Source organism: Punica granatum, chromosome 5 (assembly GCF_007655135.1).
Source record: "Punica granatum isolate Tunisia-2019 chromosome 5, ASM765513v2, whole genome shotgun sequence".
NCBI classification, from domain to species: domain Eukaryota; kingdom Viridiplantae; phylum Streptophyta; class Magnoliopsida; order Myrtales; family Lythraceae; genus Punica; species Punica granatum.
In genome coordinates this window covers 12,262,668-12,282,976 of record NC_045131.1, presented here as the reverse complement: position 1 = coordinate 12,282,976, position 20,309 = coordinate 12,262,668, and the positions used below count along the sequence as shown (strand labels likewise).

The 20,309-nt window shown below is 38.6% G+C and overlaps 2 protein-coding genes and 1 pseudogene across 2 annotated transcripts; 1 reads left to right on the top strand and 2 right to left on the bottom strand.

Moving 5' to 3' along the window:
* Positions 1–5,966: 5,966 nt before the first annotated feature.
* On the top strand, positions 5,967–9,897 carry LOC116208978 (serine/threonine-protein kinase RUNKEL). The gene is made up of 9 exons (XM_031542554.1): positions 5,967–6,014; positions 6,110–6,199; positions 7,109–7,161; positions 7,309–7,384; positions 7,496–7,557; positions 7,662–7,740; positions 7,818–7,874; positions 7,997–9,646; positions 9,817–9,897. The coding sequence occupies exons 1-9, from the start codon at positions 5,967–5,969 to the stop codon at positions 9,895–9,897; spliced, it is 2,196 nt and encodes a 731-aa protein (XP_031398414.1).
* Positions 9,898–10,089: 192 nt separating this feature from the next.
* LOC116207872 lies at positions 10,090–10,543 on the bottom strand (annotated as a pseudogene).
* A 2,282-nt stretch (positions 10,544–12,825) lies between these two features.
* On the bottom strand, positions 12,826–15,060 carry LOC116207871 (acyl carrier protein 1, chloroplastic-like). The gene is made up of 4 exons (XM_031540985.1): positions 14,808–15,060; positions 13,705–13,806; positions 13,405–13,527; positions 12,826–13,139 (listed from the first exon to the last, which is right to left on the bottom strand). Exons 1-4 carry the CDS (start codon positions 14,871–14,873, stop codon positions 13,014–13,016), a joined length of 417 nt encoding a protein of 138 aa, XP_031396845.1. The 5' UTR covers positions 14,874–15,060; the 3' UTR covers positions 12,826–13,013.
* Between the last annotated feature and the right edge of the window lie 5,249 nt (positions 15,061–20,309).

The window sequence follows — 20,309 nt, the reverse complement described above, 5'->3', positions numbered from 1 at the left end:
TTCCTGTCTTTATCTTTTCTGTGAATCTGCCCCTAAATTTTATGTTTTTACAAATAGTGAACGTACTTTTCGATTTACAACAAATCTAGCCCTCCATCGGTGGTTTTCTTCTGTGTTTACCATATGATATCCAGAAGTCTAATGGGTCATGACTAATCTAATTCAATTCGAGTCGGCCCACTAAGGTAAAACTCTCTTAATCAAAGTATTTTCTCTATTCATAAGATTTGAACCCGAAAACATTTCTTAAGAAGAATAAGTTCCGAACCGTTTAAACCAATCCTTGTTGATTTATATCGGTAGTTGATCTGGGGGTGTAGAGACTAGGCTGCTCGTGATTTACTCAAGATCTACTTGGTGAAAATTCAAATTCGATTCGATCTTGTCGAGAAGTGGCGGCTCAAGAGAGTATCAAATTAATATACAATTTTGTTTTAAAATTTATTTTTCATATTTTGAGATGCAAAATTTAAAATTAAATGTTTATAACTAGTTTCTTATACAAATTTTCAATCTAATTTTAATAATTCAATTATTTTGAAGAAAAATCATTTTTTTTACTTCTTTTGTTGCTTCTGTCAATCGAATGAATGAGAGTAAAATTGACTAGAAAAGCCACTAAAAAAGAAAAATTAAAGTTAGAAAAGAAGTAAAGAGGAAAAATAACAAGTAATTCAGCTAAAAACGAAAAAGAATATGAGGTGGAGGACAATGCCGTTTGTTTTCGAAATATAATTCTACTATACTCCACTCCACCTAAACCTTTGTTTGGGAATGTTTTAACTCCACTCGGTTCAACTCCAAATAATTATATTTATTTGATATTGTAATGATTGTGTTGTTGAATTATGGAAAAAAGTGAAAAAAAAATGAATAATTGAGATAAAGTAATGATTATGTTGTTGAATTGTGAAAAAAGTAATGAATAGTTGAGATAATTTAGTATTAAAAATTGAATTAAATGGTAGTTAAGATAAAAAAAATGAAGAAAAAGGGGAAAAATAATAATTGTATTGTTGAATTGAAAATAAGTTGAGTTAAAGTTGTCTGCCAAACAAGGCAGTATTCCCTTAATTCAACAACATAATCATTACTTTTTTTTATCTTTTTCTCACATTTAATAATAAATTCTCACTCATATTTTTTTCAACCATTATTAAATTAATAATAAATTCTCTCATCTACTCCATTCTTCCCTCAATTCATCAATATAATCATTATTTTTTATTTTTTCTAAAAAAGGTACAGTTAGTTACATTAAGTATCGAACCTGCAACCTCTAAGTTGCTAGGTGATGGCGTATACCACTATGCTACACCCTCTTTTGATTGAAAAGTTGAAACTTATCTAGAAAGTGTTTAGTTCCAATGGAAAATATAAGCTTTCTATACATGTTCAGATGATGTCCAATGGAAGACATTGTTGTTGCCCATTTGGTCATGGAAAATAGCTTGAGTTCTCTACTATGTGGTATGGGAAACATCTTATCTTGACGGAAATAGAAAACTGAAAAGTCTTCCAAATGGTGTGAATGGGTTTTGACCTTATTCGTGATTTTGTTTGGTTGGAAATGATTTAGCCATTTAGGCTATAATGTTTGAATTGATATGGGAAGTTTTTCGACTTTAGGTGCGGAGAAAGATGATTGCGAGAAGGTATGGACCAAGAAGAAGTTTTTGGGACGAAAAAGGGCTCCAATGAGCTTCCATCGACCACAAGCTTTCGAAGATCGGCATACACTCCACAGTTCGACCATAGATAGAGAGAAGGTCGGATCTGGACAAAAGAGAAGTGAGAAAGAGTAGAGAGATTTTTTTTAATTATTTTATTTTATTTTTATTAAAATTGTAAAAATGAATTTTTTATTGTATTATTTTTGCCACGTCTGATGTCCTTATAACACATCATCTGCCACGTCAGCAAATGCTAACAGTGTCAACATCCAATTGACGGAATATAGTTGATTGCAACATTTTAGAATGTTTTGTACCAAATTGTTACGAAAAAAGTATTTTGTACCAAACAGTTACATCGGTAAACAGTTTTGTACCACCAGTACAATTTACCTCAATTTTACCCTTCTTCATGGTTTCTGATCCCCACGAGTGCGTGGGTATCACCACTAGTGGCACAGGCTATTCAGGGTTGCTCTGAGTCTTTAAAGGAGTATAGGAAGATGGTTGATCGTTGGGCTACTTACTTGTTGCTTGGCAATTTTATCTGTAGCATACACAGGTTTCGATCATCATCTTAGCGATCTTCATCTCTATACCAATCTTTTTCTTTATTTTTGCCTTGCTCTCTCAAAGTTTTTAGTTGGCTAATATGTGTGTCTTGATCAGCTTACTTCAACCCTAAAATCATCTCACCACCTGTATATAGAAAGAATGGACCAAGCACGAGTGGGCTTTTTTTGTGTGCCTTCTGGTATTCGAAATCTCAAAGAGTTTCGATTAGTCCAGTTCAAGTCGGGTCATCCCAAGGACAAACAATCTTTATTAAAGCCCACACTTATACTTCGTTAAGGATCAAACTAATCACATAAAGAGTGCGCCCTAATATCAATTAAGAATGATGTTAGGGAAGAATCTAGGACATACGCAACTTGGCTTCCAAAATGATCAAAATGCTCGACTAATGGATAACACGTTAAGGTCACTTTAACTCTAGTTATTACGACTAAAAAACCAAGCTACTCTAGTGTTAAATAACGGGTTGAAATTGTTACTTTTAGAGATCTATCATGTTGAGCGCCACTTTTGTTCTTGCCTTGTGTCTCTACATGTTGTTTCTTCGAGGTCGAGTTTCAAATTGGACTATCACTTGTTTAATCACATCTTTATCCTTGAACCTCTTGTCTAAAGAATGAACATTCTTGAGCATTAGAGCATCTTTAATGAGAGGGGCCCGATCGCATTTTCGGGATGTCCCTGTTTGTTCCTCTCCATGGAGAGGAAAAATAAAATGGGACCTGTGCAGATCGATCCCATTCTATTTACGGTTAAGAAGATACCGCCATGTGACGGGCCGAGCCCCACAATGTAGGAGAATGTCTTCTATGTAATGGGTACATAAAAAATTTACATTTTTGTCAAAAATGGATTTTTTTTTGTTATGATAATACTAACCAAATATGGTGAATCTTGATTGGCTTGTGACATTGCCACGTGGTATAACTAGGGGTGATCAGTTTCGGGTACTCTTTTTTTTTTACGATACCAGGATTCTACTCAATAAGGAACATGTTCCAAAATTTTGAAATTGGACTCTATCATGTTGAATCCTATAACCGGAACTTGTATTTTACCACAAGCCCATAGGTTCCAAGTATCATGTTGGAACATGTAAATTTGGCCGGTCGTCCCCCCTTCTTACGAGTTCCCCCACCAAGCCAGTGATACACCTCTCAAAAAATGATTAGAAAGCGAAGCCCCTCCTTCCAATCCAAGCTGGCGAAGCCACCCCTATATCTAAGTATGCAACAGTTCTCGGTGCAAATACATGATAGTATTTAAAGCAATCCTTACATCCAAAGTTAATAGAAACTAAAAACGTGTTTAGCCATATTAAAAGAACCATTTCATCAAGCAGTTCTTCTGCAGAATTTATAGGAGACTTGACACTACCATTATCAAAACTGGAAACCCAAAATATTAGAATAATGCCAACGGATCTAACAATTGATATGTGATAAGTCTAACCAAGACCTGATTCCTTTGTTAGGTTCTCCATCGGCTGTTGCACCAAGACGCCGGAAAACAAAAACCAACAAAAAAAAGAAAGTTTACTTTGGTGGAGACGAAGGGAGGCTCTAGCTTAGAGCAGGGGACGTCGGGACGGAGCAAATAGCAGAACAGAAGGCAAAAAACAAATAGCGAGAGAGAGAAAGAGAAGATGGAGATTGGAGACGCCTGGGTTGGATTGGAGCTCGAAATCGAGTAAGGGGAATGCTAGAGGCTGGAGATTAGAGAAGAGACAGAGAGGAGAAAGAAAAATCGACATTAGGTTTTCGTTTAGTTTCGTGAAAGAGTTCAGACTTTCACTAACTTTCCTTTTTTTTTTTTAATTAGTAACTATTAATCGGGTCCGGGTACCGATTTTGGGTATCCTATATGCAGGAACCGGAATCAGAATTGATTTTCACCGGTTTCTTATTTTAATACCCTGACCCTACCTTATTTTCAATACCAGCTACCCGAACTTTACTCTAATGGGTAGGTTCCGACCAATTTCGGGTATACCTGGTGTCTGTGCACACCCCTTTCTTTTTTACCTTGTATAACCATTACATATAAGACTTTTTTCACAGGGAGAGCAAAAGGGAGAGTTTTTTTTTTTAAATTTCATTTTGGGTAAATTACAAAAAAAAACTAAGTTTTGTAAAATGTCTCAATTTTGTCATAAATTTTGTTTTGTAATAGAAAAAACCATAAGTTTTCTAAATGTCTCAAAAATGACATCCGTTATAACTTTCGTCAATTTTTGCCTACGTGTGACCTACGTGGACTGTTAAAGAGACCCACCATCAGCAGCAAAAATTGACAGAAGTTATAACGGAGGTCATTTTTGAGACATTTTAGAAAATTTATGATTTTTTTTTACAAAACAAAATTTAGGACAAAACTGAGATTTTTTACAAAATTTGGGTTTTTTTTGTAATTTGCCCTTTCATTTTTGTTTGTTTTATTTTAATTAAAATCTTGAAAACTAATTTTTTATTTTATTGTTTTAGCCACATTAAATATCCTTAGAAGACATTATTTGCCACGTCAAATTCCAATTGTTGAAATGTAGTTGATTGTATCATTTTAGAAGGTTTTGTACCAAATTATTGTTAAAAAAAAGGTTATGTACCAAACTGTTATATCTGTAAAGATTTTGTACCACTGGTTTATTACGGTGAATGAATGAGTTGCTCCATATTTGTCTTACATGTAGTTTTAGGATTATTCCATTGCATTTTAGGTCATAAATACCAATTATCACATTGGAAACCAGCACGACTATTCAATTGCAAATCAATACGTTTAAATTCTCTCAATTATTCATTATTATTTTTATTTTTTTCTTTAATTTTATAATAAATTCTCTCATATACCTTTTTTATAACTATCATTATAACAATTTTAAAAAAAATAAATTCCACCAACTACTTTTGTATTTATCATGTAAAGGAAAGTAGAGTATAATTCTATTCTATTACCAAACACTACTACTTCCAATTATTAAACTATATATTTAAATGAGATTGTAATGATGATTACGAAAAAGTACGTGTAAAAATTTATTATTAAAGAAAAGAAAAAATTAAAAATAACAATTATATTATAGAATTAATAAACAAATGGAGCGGAGTGGAAGAATTTAATATTAATAAATTAATGTAATAATAGTTAAAAAAATACGTGAAAAATTTATTATTAAATATGAGAAAAAGATAAAATAATAATGATTATATGGTTGAATTTGAAAAAAAAATTGAGTAGAGTAAAATTTTTAAAGAAAAAAATGAAATGGAGTGGAGTTGTAATGGAAACTCCATTACCAAACATAATAGCGGTTGTAAAATCCTTACCCGAGAAAGGAATTATAGTGATTCATTTTACGTCCAAATGGGATAAAATGTGTCGCAAAGATTACAGCGAACCAAACACCCCCTGTCAAAAAGTCCGATGATATCGGAAAAGGGGAACTCCCCTGTTTGGCTACAAGGATTTCCTTATTCGCCAGCCGTTTTCTCCCATTTTCAAGTTTGATTTTCAATTTCCCTTTTTATTCCCGCCCATCTCTTCTCTCTCTCTCTCTCTCTCTCTCTCTCTCTCTGTCTCTCTCTCTCTCCCCATTTCCCCCTGTCACTTCCGAAAAGGAAACCACTCTCTCTCTCTCTCTCTCTTCCACTCTATCTCTGTTCGTCCTCAGATCGGGACGTTGGACGGCAGTCCTCGGCCGACTCCGGGCTGGTTCCGATGAACAAGTTCCACGTCTACCAGGCCATCGGCCATGGCAAGCACTCGGTAACGCCCTGCTGCTCTGTTCCTCCCTCGGCATCTCTTCCATTTTCCGCCCTCACACTCAGTCTCACGAATCTGCTCCTTCCGCTTTCCTGCAGACGGTGTACAAGGGGAGAAAGAAGAAGACGATCGAGTATTTCGCGATCAAGAGCGTGGACAAGTCGCAGAAGAGCAAGATTCTGCAGGAGGTGAGTGCTGAGCTGCTTGATTAGCTGGTTAATTCGCTCGATCTTTTCCTTGGGCAGCTGTAGTTGGTTCAATTTCAGCTTAGTTTCTCCGTTCGGCCTTCGAGTGGATTCCAACTAACTCTGACCTAATCCGTGGCTACTGGAATTTAAAGAGCTGGCATTGCTTGCCGAAAGGGCTAGAATTGCTCAAAAGGCCCTTACCTTTAAGAAATTTGAGCGTTATTAAGTTCAAACCTCTGTGAGAAACTATCAAAAACCCGATCTATTAAATTGCGAATTCCATTCCGTGTGCTTTGATAGTCATATAACCTGAAAGCATTTACACGAATGATGCCTCTCCCTTTGTTTCCATACATGGCATCCACGGTTTGGAAATAGTTGACCAATTCATCTCTTCTTATTTTTGTTTTTGATTTGATATTTGTTTCCCTTCTCTCCTCTTCAGTTTTGGAAGGAGTGTAACTCTTCTAGGAGTGATTACAGCCTTATCTACTTTGATTTTGAATCAACAACACTGCAATTTCATTTAGTTCATCGACGAGATTCTTTCAGTTGACCGGAGAAGTTGGTAAGTAAGGTTATGATGGAAGAAGAAAATCATCAAATTGAGCAAGATTTATCTACTTCAATTTTGAATAAACAATATATTAGTTCATCAAGTACATCTGTCTGTGAATAACCAGTCAACCAACTGACCTTTTGAATGCCCGGCGACATGAATTTCTCAATGTCTGCTTTGAAGGGCGATTTAGAGGGAGTATATCTTTCTTGTCGGGCATATGATGCATGATGAATGTCACGCCTCAGGGTACCCAATTTCTCATTATATATAATTATGAAAAACGAAGTCTTTTGTGTTTAATATATACCTGAGACAACTTGAATCCTCAACTTATTTTTTCTTTGCAGGTTAAGATTCTTCACTCTCTTGATCATCCAAATGTTTTGAAGTTCTACTCCTGGTAGGGTGTTGTGATGCTCAGTAAATTCAACTTATTTCCAGTCTTGGGCATTGTTGGTGCCTCGGGGATCCCTCTGCTCACTTCGTTGATTGCAGCTTCCCAATTGTTTGACATTTAATGCATAGTTGCTGTCTTTGGATCGATTAGGTGCGAATCCTCTGCTCACCTGTGGTTGGTTTTGGAATACTGCGTAGGAGGGGATCTGATTAGTTTACTACGACAGGTAGGCCATCAATAAAATTAAGATGCAAGCCATCCCCTTTTCAGTTGGCAAGGAATTTGGATGGGGCCAACATTGGTATGCAAGCATTACAAAATTACTATTTTCTCTCAGGATGGACAGCTGCCTGAAGAATCAGTTTATGAGCTTGCCTACGATATTGTCAAAGCTTTGCAGTAAGATATGCTAATCACTATAATATATTTTTCTTTTCCAGTGTGAGGAACCAAGTAGTTTCCTAATTTTGGATTTCTCCTCTTATGATGGTCATCATTATCAGGTACATACATTCTCAAGGCATCATCTACTGTGATCTAAAACCATCAAACATCCTGCTGGATGAAAATGGACGTTCAAAGGTACTGGATTTAGTTAGTTTTACCCAAACTCCTTTTCTTTTGATTTGTCCATTGAGTTAGTTTTTCTGCCTTGGCAGCTATGCGATTTTGGGTTGGCTAGAAAATCAGCTGACGTATCAAGGACTCCTTCATTGGTATGTTTCCATTCTTTTGCGACACTTGTACATTTGAACTGATAAAATACTTTTAGGGGCTCAAAAGCTTTCAGATTTGCTGTAATTGCATCAACTTTTGACTGGAGTGTTTTCCTTTGAAGCTGCCGCAAGCAAAACGTGGAACACCGAGCTACATGGCTCCTGAGCTGTTTGAGGATGGCGTACATTCTTATGCTTCTGATTTTTGGGCCCTTGGATGTGTCCTTTATGAGTGCTATACAGGGAAACCTCCCTTTGTGGGCAAAGAATTTACGCAGCTTGTGAACTCTATCCTTTCAGATCCAACTCCACCCCTCCCTGGAACTCCAAGCCGTACTTTTGTTAATTTGATAAGCTCTCTCTTAATAAAGGATCCTGCTGAAAGAATAAAATGGCCAGAACTTTGTGGGCATGCTTTTTGGAGAACCAAGTTCACTGCAGTGCCTCTGCCCCCTGAGCCTGCCTTTGATAGTATGGTGGCACTCCGTGCTAAACCATGCCTCTCAGAGCATAATGGGGATAGATCTACCAAAAACAAGACTCCTCCAAAGCCTCGTGAAAAAGATGCTAGAGGGCGTTCAAAGCATGATGAGAATTCTGTTGTTGGCGCAAGAGGTTATGAGACACCTACAAAAGCTGCACTAAGTGCTCGAAAAATGCAGGCGAAGACTGTTGGAAGAGGAGTGGAGGAAAAACATAAAGATTCTTCAAAAGCAACAAGAGCTGTGAATCTTCTGAGGCTCTCAAGAATAGCAAAATTGAACTTGCAGAAGGAGAATGACAAGGAGAACTATCGAAGGCCTCTGCCTGGTGGCCCAGAGAATGATTCTGAAGTCAAAATAGAAAACACTGATATGGAGCTTAATTTCAATGAGAATGCCGAAGATGAAGCACATGAAGAGCAAGATGGCTCTGAGATCCCTGATTCTAGCCCTGCCGACAATCCTGTAAGTGAAAATCAGAATCAGATACAAGAGGAAGATATGGAAGTAGATATGCAAATTGATACTTCTCCTGCTCCTAATGTGCCTAGTTCAGATGATCAAAGAGTACTTGAACAGGAATCTCCTTTGGATCACACTTCAGTTTCTACTAATACCCCTGGCAGTAGTCCTCAGCTGAAAATTCAAAGAACTAAGGAAATTTCAGCACCTGCTCATGAATATGACTCTTCAAAATCACCTAGCAATCTCTCTGAAATGCTGTGGCACCCATCTGATCTCTCAGTCAGACCTGTAATGCCTAGCAGAAAAGCAGATAGAGCTGCAGAGACATTTCCCTCACTTCCTTTTGAGGCCTTGCCAGCATCTGAGTTTGTGAAGATGTCGAAGGGGCAGCAGGATGCATTGAGCAATAAAATCGTAACTATTTTCACAGGAAATACAAGTAGTGGAGAGAAACAGAATGTTGTTAGATATCTTGAAATGCTGACTAGTAATCCGGATGCAGCAAATATCTTGACCAATGGACCAATAATGCTTGTCCTTGTTAAATTGCTTCGAGTCTCAAAGGCTTATGCTTTGCGTGTTCAATTTGCCTCACTTATTGGCTTGTTGATTCGGCACTCTACTTTCATAGAGGATGATTTATCGCACTCCGGAATTATTAGTTCACTTACCGAAGCCCTACGAGATGGCCAGGAAAAGGTCAGGAGGTTTTCCATGGCTGCATTGGGTGAGCTGCTCTTCTACATCTCCACGCAGAATGAGCAGAACAAAGATAACACCACAGAGTCTCCCATGAAGGATGGTCGTTCTGCATCTACCTGGCAGGTAAGCTTTGTAATTTGTTCACTCTAGACCCAGTTCACCACCATGTCAATATTTTGGTGGTGGAAACTGAACTACAAAAGGGATTTCCTAAGGCATCATCTTGTTGAGTCAGATTGGGACAATATGTGCCTCTTTTAACTGTTTTTTCAATCGTTTCTTCTCTTTCAAAGTATAAAGGCTTTTCCTCTATTGCAGGTCCCAAATTCATTGATTTCTCTGGTATCATCCGTTCTACGAAAAGGAGAGGATGACCTGACCCAACTTTATGCATTGAGAACAATTGAGAATATCTGCAGTCAGGGAGCTTATTGGGCAAATCGTTTCACCAGCCAAGATGTGATCAGTAACCTGTGCTATATATACAGAGCCCCAGGGAAGCAGGAGAGTGTAAGGCTAACAGCAGGGTCTTGTTTGGTCCGTCTTGTTCGTTTTAGTCCTCCAAGTATTCAATGGGTAATAGAGAAGCTCTCTTTTAAAGACATCACATCGTCCCTTGTTAAGGGCAGTCCGCGTGAGCAGCAGATCAGTCTAAATCTCCTAAACATGGCCATGCTTGGGAGCCACACATTCACAAACATAGGTCGGCATCTTTTGCAGTTGATGGAGGAGAAGAATCTCGTACCTTGTCTCATCTCTCTTATTGAGCAAGGTACTGAAGTTCTAAAGGGAAAAGCACTCCTCCTCGTGGCACTTCTCTGTAAGAATGGCAAGAGATGGCTCTCACACTTCTTCTGCAGTGCAAAGGTAATTTCTGCAGTGGACAGAGTAGCAAAAGAGAAGGATAACTATCTCCAGCAGTGTCTGACTGCATCTCTACATGTTGTGGCCTCCACTGTTCCGACTTTGCTTGAGAATGTAGCTGCAGATATCCAACAGATGATGGGAGGAAGAAGACATGGTCTGTCTCCCCTCAACAGCCGAACAGTACCAAAGACAAACATCCATTTGTTTCCCATTATTCTTAACCTCCTAGGAAGCGCTGCTTTCAAACACAGGGTGGTCAACTGTCAGGTTCTACAGCAGCTGGCCAAGATAATAAAGTTGGTGGAGAACCCATTTCAGGTAAGTAGCTAACCTGACACTGGCTGAAGTTCAATTTTAATACATTGTTTTTCCTTAGAACAGATAAGTTTAAATACCATTTCTTCTTAAAAACTTTTTACTGTAGTCAAATTTCATGTTTCTTTGAAGAGACATGTAATCGATTCGTATTGCCTCGTGTTCCTGAAGAGAAGTTAAAACAAGAATGCTCACGACAAACTTGGAGCTTCTATGTTTATGTTAAACCCTTGTTCCATAGATTGACCCTTTCTAATAATGCAAAAAATGCACCATCAAGGTGGAACGGATTTGGTGAAGACTCTTGTGACCTGATGTTGGACCCTTGTCAAATTATAGCTTTCCCTATCTATCCCTTTTCGTGTGCCTGTCTTTGTCTTAGACAAATTATATACCTGCAAATAGTGAAATAGGCGTGGGGTAGATTTGTTTAGGGATCAAAAAGAGCCAAATATGCAGCTGCATACTAACATTATTGTGAACTTCAGGGGAGGGATGAGTTCCAGCTGTCTCTTCTTCGAGTCATCGAGGCCACGACAGAGGAGTCTGCTTGGATTCTTGAAAGCTCTGATGTTTTCATCCGTGAAATTCTTCCCAGTTTGGCCAATCTATACAAAGGCAACAAGGATGCTGATGCCCGATTCCTCTGCCTCAAAATCCTCTTTGATGTGATGGTTACTTTCTTCAACGAATCCCCTGAGATAGGCCAGAGACTAGATGATCTGAAGTCCATCTCTAACCAGCATTTCCTTCCACTCTACCCGATGATGATTGAGGACGAGGATCCCATTCCCATGTACGCGCAGAAGCTTCTTTTGATGTTCATTGAGTTCAACTACATTACGATCCCCGACATTCTACAGAAAAAGATCGTCTCTAAGTGCTTCGAATTCTTGAGAGGAGACCTCTCCAATGCAAATGTAAATGATGTCAAGCTCTGTCTCGCACTTGCCTCTGCTCCCGAGATAGAGCCCAAGCTACTCTCTCAGCTGAAAGTAGTGAGAAGGATTGGGAATCTCGTGGAGTATGTGCACATAAAGGACATGGAGGATTTCATTGAGCCCACTCTTGACCTCTGCCGCTCCTTCCTTCGATGTTCTGTAGGAAGCACCATTGGTAATATTTCATTGGATGCGAGCGGTGGGGCTGGCCAGCATCAGCTAGTAAGGGACATAGCGGACTTTAGCAGCAATGTAGGTGTCTTCCTGGAGTTAAGTCGGGTCCGTGAAGGAAATATTTCAGGGTTAGCTTCTGAATGTCTGGTACTGCTGTTGAAGGCAGCTCCAAGAGAAGGGACAGCAGGTCTCCTGACTAACCTTTCCAAGGTTAGCCCGATCCTCGAGTTCTGGAACAGGGGCATCTCTCATGTCACGGTGCAGAGAATTCTGCAAGCTTTAAGCTACTCCTGCAGGCAATACTTGTTGCATGGGATGATTCTGTCAATTTCCATCTCAGAGGTCTCGAAGGTCGAGTGCTTTGTTTCGGAGATAAAGAGTTCGGGCATTCCTGCTCTGGCTAGTGCAGCTAGCCACTGTGCCTCAGAGCTACGGCGGCTTCCTCGTGGTTAAATTTACTGCAATTGGTATGGCTCGTAAATCTTTCCCGGATTATTTTCTTCTTGCTAGTCTATTCATTCCCCTCTCCTCTCATCTTTTGGTGAAGGTTCTGCTTCGAGAATGGCGGTAATGAATCTGAATTCCCGGAACAAGCCCTGAAGCTCGACCCATGGGAGCTCGAGTACTGTAGAGCCAATCTTACAGCTTATAATATATGCTGGCCCAGCTTTGTATAATCTAAGTGTAACTTGTACTTCATTTTCATGTCCCATTTGAGATGTTCCTCGTTGAGATTCTACCTTATCGAAGCCAATTCCACGTCTTATACTTGAATCATGAAAGTCCTCCCTTCTGCCATGACAGTAGAGAGATCATAGAGCAGATTACCGAGTCCGATAGCAAAATTTTAGCCTCAACATTAATTAAGAATTGCGATGTTGATGTAGATCCGTACATTGTAGTTGGAGCTTGAAAGGTAAGATGAGTCCCACTCCCACATTGAGCACATGAGTTTGATTCTCGTGCCCAAATTGGGCAATTATCATCGACTTTGGTGAAGACAAATTGGCGTATAGAATCTGTTTATTCCAAATATGGGATGCCCTCTGGGCAAAATACAATTAACTTTGAAGATCTCTTAAGAGCAGAAGTTTTGCATAAACTTAAGATAGTTCCGAAAACAAAGTGCTACATCTCTTAAATGTAAATCGATTTGACCCTCTAAACAAATGATAGGACGGAAAGACTGATTTTTAAGCGGCCTTCTGCTTAAGCTTCTCGATCATGTCGGCGGCTTCCTGGACGGTGGTGATGCTCTGGGCGCTCTCTTCCTCCACGCTGATCCCGAATTCCTCTTCCAGCCCCATCACAATCTCAACCTGAGAGGGAGTGTTAGAAGTATAAGTAAGCTAAGAAGAACATGAAAACTGGAGGAGAAGTGAGTCGAGTTTTAAAAGTCGATAACAATATAGAAATCATGCCAAGAGAATGATAAGCGAGTGGAATGACATTAAAATGGAATGGGATAGCAGCATACGAATTTCTAATGCAGTGGAATGGCTTATACATTCTATTCCACTGTACCAAAACAACTCATCATATAATGCATATATATAGATACGTGTTTATATTCAGAGGAAGTACCGTGTCAAGAGAATCAGCTCCAAGTGCAGCGAACTTCGACTCTCCAGTCACAGCAGAATCATCTGGAAGTGCCAGCTGCTTCTTCACTATCTCGCACACCTTTTTCACTGTCTCTGGTTTGGCCTGTCCAGAAAATGCGAATGAACTTTCTCATTAGTGAATAACATGGATACAAAATGAATCGAGAAAGATGATTGTTTGAGGGAAAAGATCAATGAAGAAAGATAGGGCGAATGAAGAACAATTCGTGAAGCAATTTTGGTTGACGTGACATGAAACACAGTGCAGAGGAATTCATACCGCACATGAAATCTGGAAACGGCGCGATTTAAGGGATGGAAAGCTTCTTCCATTAACTGGAAAGAAGGCTGATGCGGAGCCTGAGATTCCAGCGCCAGTCACCTGCCCAGAAATTTGACAATACAACGGGTTAAGTCGATATCAGAATGTGTAGAAACGTTCTAGCTATGACAAGAAAAGATATCTCCGATATCCAGTAAGTAAAAGAACAAGAGCAGCCACTGCCAAGGACTTCAGATTATGGTTAAAATGGAAAAGTGAAGAGAAGCATGATCATCTGTTCCCAATAGGATTGATTACTTATGCACAACTGCCAAAGCGAAGCAATTATGAATTGATCACAATAAATTCTGAAGGGCCACTGACTGAAAGATAAATGTCTACTAATACGTTTACATTATTCCTCGCACGTGGCCGAGAGATTGATAAAATTCCCAGTTTGTGGAGACGAACGAGTGGGAGTCATATGGATTGACGCAATCGCCGGTCCTGAAATCATGATAGAATTTTAAGGGCAAAGCCACAAATCACTGACGAATATGCGTTGTGATTTCATTCTGTTCCCTTCCCGACCACCAAAAAATGGCAAAACTTTTTAGCTTAGCTGAAAACTTTCGAGATGTCAATCTTTAAAAATGACGATTTTAATTTGCTGAAAAATCAACTTTCTTTCGAGATCACTCTGAAATATATAACGATCCTATCCAAACAGCCCTTAATAAGCTCATCACTAACGGGCTCTAACAAATGTTCTCAACTTAGATTACATCATCCAGTGCTGATCAATCACACCAATTTTCTTCTCTGAACAAGGCCCAATTCATTTCACAATATCTCGACACGTTCGATATATAGCAACATCCAGAGCCGAACTGCCGGAACCCATCCATCAAACACATCTCCAAGAGGGCTCAAGACTGACCGGAGCCACAACACATTCTAAGAAACCAACAAGAACGAATGCAAAAACAACAGCCGAGATCAAGAAAGGGGTCCTTTCGACAACAAAAGAGGGGAGGAAAAAAGAGAGAGAGAGAGAGAGAATCGAACATCAAAAAATCAAATCAAAGGAAAGCCCGACAACATTGAAGATGAGAGCTCACCTGGGTCTGCTTCAGATTGCACGAAACAGAGCTCAATCGAACAGAGGTTCCGGTCACAGAGGCCATGTGGGAATCGCCAAGAGAGATCTGAGAGGGCACACACAAACACACACAGAGAGATAGAGAGAGGAAGGAAGAGAGGAACGAGAAATGCGTGCAGGGGGAGAAGGCTGGGATGGATGGGATGGGAGAAGGTTATATATAGAAGAAGAGGAAGGAGGAGGAGGAAGAAGGGCGGTGTGTGTTCGCTCGTTTGTTGTTGAGATTTGTGAGCTTCGTTTGCATCGAAACTTTCTTTGGGTGGTGTTTGGCTCCTGGGTTATTCCTGTCCTTTCCTCGGTCTAGTCTGTCCCTACTTGCATGCATCTTTAACCCTATCCAAAAATTAATGCACTCTCCCATCTGCTAATAATGAAATTACATATTCGATACTTTGTGAGAAAATCACCAATAGCTCTTTATTCATCTTTCTTTCCCATTTTCTTGTAATAATAGGTCAATGGGCCTTTTTTTTTTTTTTGTAAATCGAAAAAAGAACCTATCCACCCGTGAATTATTGAATTAGGGGCAAACACTCCTCCGAACTTTCAATTATCACAAAATCACAAATATACCATGAAGGGTAGTCTGTTTTTCCGTCAAAAGAGATGGAAAGATGTCACTTTAGATGCAAGTATTGACGCTTTCATCTAACATAATTTAGATAATAGGGATTCTGCTATCTATGGGTGTGGATCGCCTTCCGTGTGCTTATATGAGATTTTGCATTACATGGACGTACTACGAGCGTTGCTATCCGAACTATCCGAATCCTGGTATATATGTGTTTAGTAACTAGCCGATACGATTGGCCCACGGAACTGTTATGAATGGGTCCCTGGGGCATCATCAGGACTCGTGAATCTGAAGTACTATCATTTAGAAAGGCAGCATGTTCAAACCAAATATATGAACTGATACTCAATATAAGATCAAATGTTTGAATATGATCAGCAGATGTACAAGTTACGCGCAGGAATATCATATTCCAATGATACAAGTGTCTTGCTACATTTCTAAACGGTGAAAATGTCATTAGCATTCTTTTTCATCTATACATACCTTAATGTCGTTGCACCCATGGTGTCTATGCGTCGCTTTATAACAAGTCTCGGCAAATCAATAGAATAAGAAATGAATGAACATTTATGATCGTGCTCTCTCCGATAATAGTGTGGAAGTAATCATGATATCGTAAGGCGGAACGAATATAACATACTTCAGATTTCGTATACAATCATCATACCTGTTATTTATGATTCGAACGTGCGCGATTCCGCCCATCCTATATAGTTTTCGCTGTAATGTCTCTATGAGATTGCGGGGTTATTTCATTGATGGGGGCCCCAACTAATTTTTCCTACTGCCTTTTTATTACATGTCACGTAAGACTAAAAGAGGGAAGAAAAGATCGATACGTATGGGGTTGATAAGCTGACCAAATGCTTCTTATGAGGAGGGGACCACAGGACGATGAAGCGAAGGTATTGGTTTGGCCATCAACCGCAATTGGATTCATTCTTCCTACTGCATCCATCAGTCAATTGCAATCAATGACGCAGCCGCATTGTAGTTGGGGAGGGTTAAATTTCCTCTCTCATTCACAATTGATGAAAGAAACTTGGAAGCCCAAATTAAAATTGCTATAGCTAAGCTTATCGTTTCTTATTTTCAATGTGATACTACCCATTTAAATCATGCACTTTTGTGCAGGAAACAACTTCTCGATCAGATTAAGATGTATATCTACAAGTATCTTGATTCAGTCGAATCAAGTTGACCCATTAAGGGATAAAACTTTTTCAAAGTAGATTTTTTCCGTCCACAAGACTCAAACTCTAAATCTTATTTAAGATAAACAAGGGCTAAACCATTTGAGCCAACCACGTTGGTATATGCTCTCTCTTCTAAATTAAGCTCATTGGCGCGTGATTGACTACTTTTTCTAGTGTGTGCTTTAAACTAACACGGAGTAAGTAACATATATGGGCTAGCTGGAAATCGTCCATGCAACCGACATATTGTTAGTTATATGCCATAGAGCCGATATATGTATTTGGATAATTTCTATTTATAGCAATGATATTTATTCTGTTATTCATAAACGTTTATATTTAGTGGTGTCCATAAGGTATTTTGCAGATGTTTTATTCTCAAAGAGTTGAGAATATGGGTGATAAAATATTTTGGTATAGGTTTTTTTAAAGTGGTCGTGGTCGTAGAAACCATAGTTGAGCACTATCATTCCATATAGATCGTCTTCTCAGTCTGTATCCATGTTTAGTATAGAGATACTAATGAAAATGAAGCAATAAATCTCATGCTATTCGATATCTAATATTGAGACAGACATGTTGACACTTATAGATAAGAGAGTTGAACTGTGATGCGTAGACAATATTCACGCGGTGCTTTACTATTGTCAATAAATATTGTTTAGACCGTATTAGTGCATATAGTTCTTAGACCCGGGGTGACATGATTATCTCATACACAGGTAATTAGGATTTGCTCCGCTTATATACTTGTGCCAAGCATGGTATCCGGCAGACGGTGGTCCTAGGTAGTTGTGTATGGAGGTAGGTGTCCAAACGGAATGAGATTCATTGACTTAAGTAAACAAGAAAAGATCCTATAGGTTTGGATTCTATTCTTGATCAGGAAATCCTTGGCCAAGATGAATGGACTTGAATAGAAAATAGTTTCTAGTTTAAGTTCTATGGATCTATGAATAGAAGCTCAAAGACTCCATATGGTTATAGGGTTTGACATTGACCATGACCTTAGTTAGATCGGGATTTGCAATGAAGGGACTTGGGTGCATGGCATATATGGTCACGGGTTCATCAGAATGTCATAATATCACATTTGCCAATATTTGAATTATCATGATATGTTACTAAACGCTACTCATGATCTTTGGGAGCCAAGGTACTATTGGAAATTGTGCTTTTGGTTGTGAAAAGGAGTTTCCGATAACGTTAAGGTGTTTGACATTATAGTCTCATTGCCATTTAGTGATGAACCTAGTTAGTCACTAATAATAGAACGTGTTTGAGCCAAGAACTAATTGAAAATGGAAAGTTACTATATATATCTAACATCTATTTATTAGTAAGTGCATTACGATTTTTCTCTTTTGAGATTAATGTGAGTTATGAGATAATTCACAGGTGGTTTTATAAACTACTCAAGTATGCAAATTGTAATTAATTGCGAAATAATCCTAAGGATTAATTGCAAATATATATAAACACATATATAGATATATGTTATATTATATTATATATATATATATATATAAATAAGTGCATGGCCGAATCTGTTGATCTGTTAACTCACGGCCAAGAGAGAAAATAGAGAAGACTAGTGCACGACTGAATAAAAAGAGTCAGCTTGTGCCATCCCTTGCTCGTGGCCGATTGGAGAAAATTGATTTTTCATTGGCCACTTGTTGCACGTGGAGTTCACTGCCCGTTCTACTTTTGCTCGAGAGCATAGTACGATCGTGTGGGCGACCATGGAGACTAGTTCGAGTCGAGGAGGAGCAACTCCTTGGCGATAGACCCGTTCATGTGGACGAACTAGAGGTCGAACACTTGAACGGCTTCAAGCGATTATTTAAGAAGACGATTACTTGGCGGTCTTGTGGGGATTTTGCGAACAAGGTAACTATTGATAAACCCCAGTAGGATTGTCAAGCTAGTTTTATTTAATTATGACAAAGTGATATCACGCATTCGGTATAAGATCCTTGACTGGACTGCATCTATGAATGAATAAAATTTTAATTTATCCGCTATGTTTTCGGTACCGTTTTCTGACAGTGGTATCCTTTGCCCTCCATTAAATATCCTAAATGTGCCTTGGTTTTGGTAGATATTACGTTTTTATCGAATTGTACATTGACACGTTGTCGAAAACAATATGAGAATTGTTCTCATGTTCAAGAAAAGCTCTCGGGTGGTCTTAGCTGTGACCGGGCTGTGGATGGCGATCCGCGGCTTCTCGTGGTCGATCTCCCCTCGCTGTTCCGTCGCTGTGCGCAGCTGTTCAACCGCCGTGCAATGTTGCCCGTGGCTGTAAACATCCTTTCGACGTTGTTTGCAGTCACGGCTCTAGGTCACGGGCGGGGGAGGAGATACCCAAAGTGACCATGATGTCGTGGGAGGCAGCAAGCGGGCGATGCACGGCCAAAAACAGCCTCAGGTAGGCTGTTCTTCATGGCAGTACACCAGCTAGAGGGACGGCGGCAACTCGAGGTTGCAGAAGTCGTACGGTGTTATTTTCGATATTTTGGAAAATCATTCCGGAATAATCTCTTACCAAAATTAGACATCTATAAAATCCAATTTTATGAAGATATAATATTTCATACTCTATGTGTGGTATTTTGTTTAACCCTTGTTCAAAGGTCATACTTTTTATTCCAATAATATCATTTGCTCTTCCATTGTTTCGAGATTATTTAATCGTCTCTTGTCTCTCTCACTTTAATGCATACTCTTGATACTATTTTATTTTTCTTGGCTATTCAACCATTTCAATCCTTATTTAATCTCAAGTAGACGAAGAAATATCATTCTTATTTCACGTGCTTGTATGATCTTGGATTTCTAATTGCCATTTAATATAGGTGAATGAAGAGACAAGTAAAAAAGAATTTATTTATCAGCATATTCATCTTACATTTGTATCCCACTTGTACAGTTTCCAATGGAAGAGGGAGAGATAGTTATAGCCTAGCCAAGAACAGTTGGTTTGGTTGGAGTTTGTAGGAAAGAAAGGAGAAAGGAGAGAGGGAGAGAAAAGCCAGAGACCACAAATTTTCTTGAAGAGAAAGGCCACAAAAGAGGGAAGAGAGCCGGTGTTTCTTTTTTTGATAAGTACATAGATGATATTTCTAATATTTCTTTTTTAAAGAATACATATAAATAAAGTTTCAGGAATTTTTAATGAAAGAAAAAGAACCAATCCCTTGATTTGAATGGACAAACTCTTATTGATATTTCTTTACCAATGCATATTTGGGTCGGTGAAGCAAGATTTTGTAATTGGATTTTCTACTCGTGTCTATGTATTGAGTCATTTTTTGAAATTTCAATTACTATATTTTCACATATATATTTATGTGACAGAGATCTCAAAACAAAAATTAAGATAAAATACAGTTAAACCCACTTTACACAAATATATTAATTATTCATTAGTTTTGCTTGTTTCTATTTTTTCAAAATGTTAAAATTACGAGTATATGATTTTTTTTGGTCATTTTTAACAAAGTTCACTCTTTTCTATTCCAATTATCTTGATTTTGTTCTTGCTATTAACCAAATGCCAAGGCCTTGTATTATTTGTCTTATTTTTATTTTATGGTACTTTCCCTCTCATTTACATACAACGAAAATATAATTGGGTTTTTGTCTCATCATTTGTTTTGATGCATAATTTATTCAAAAGTCC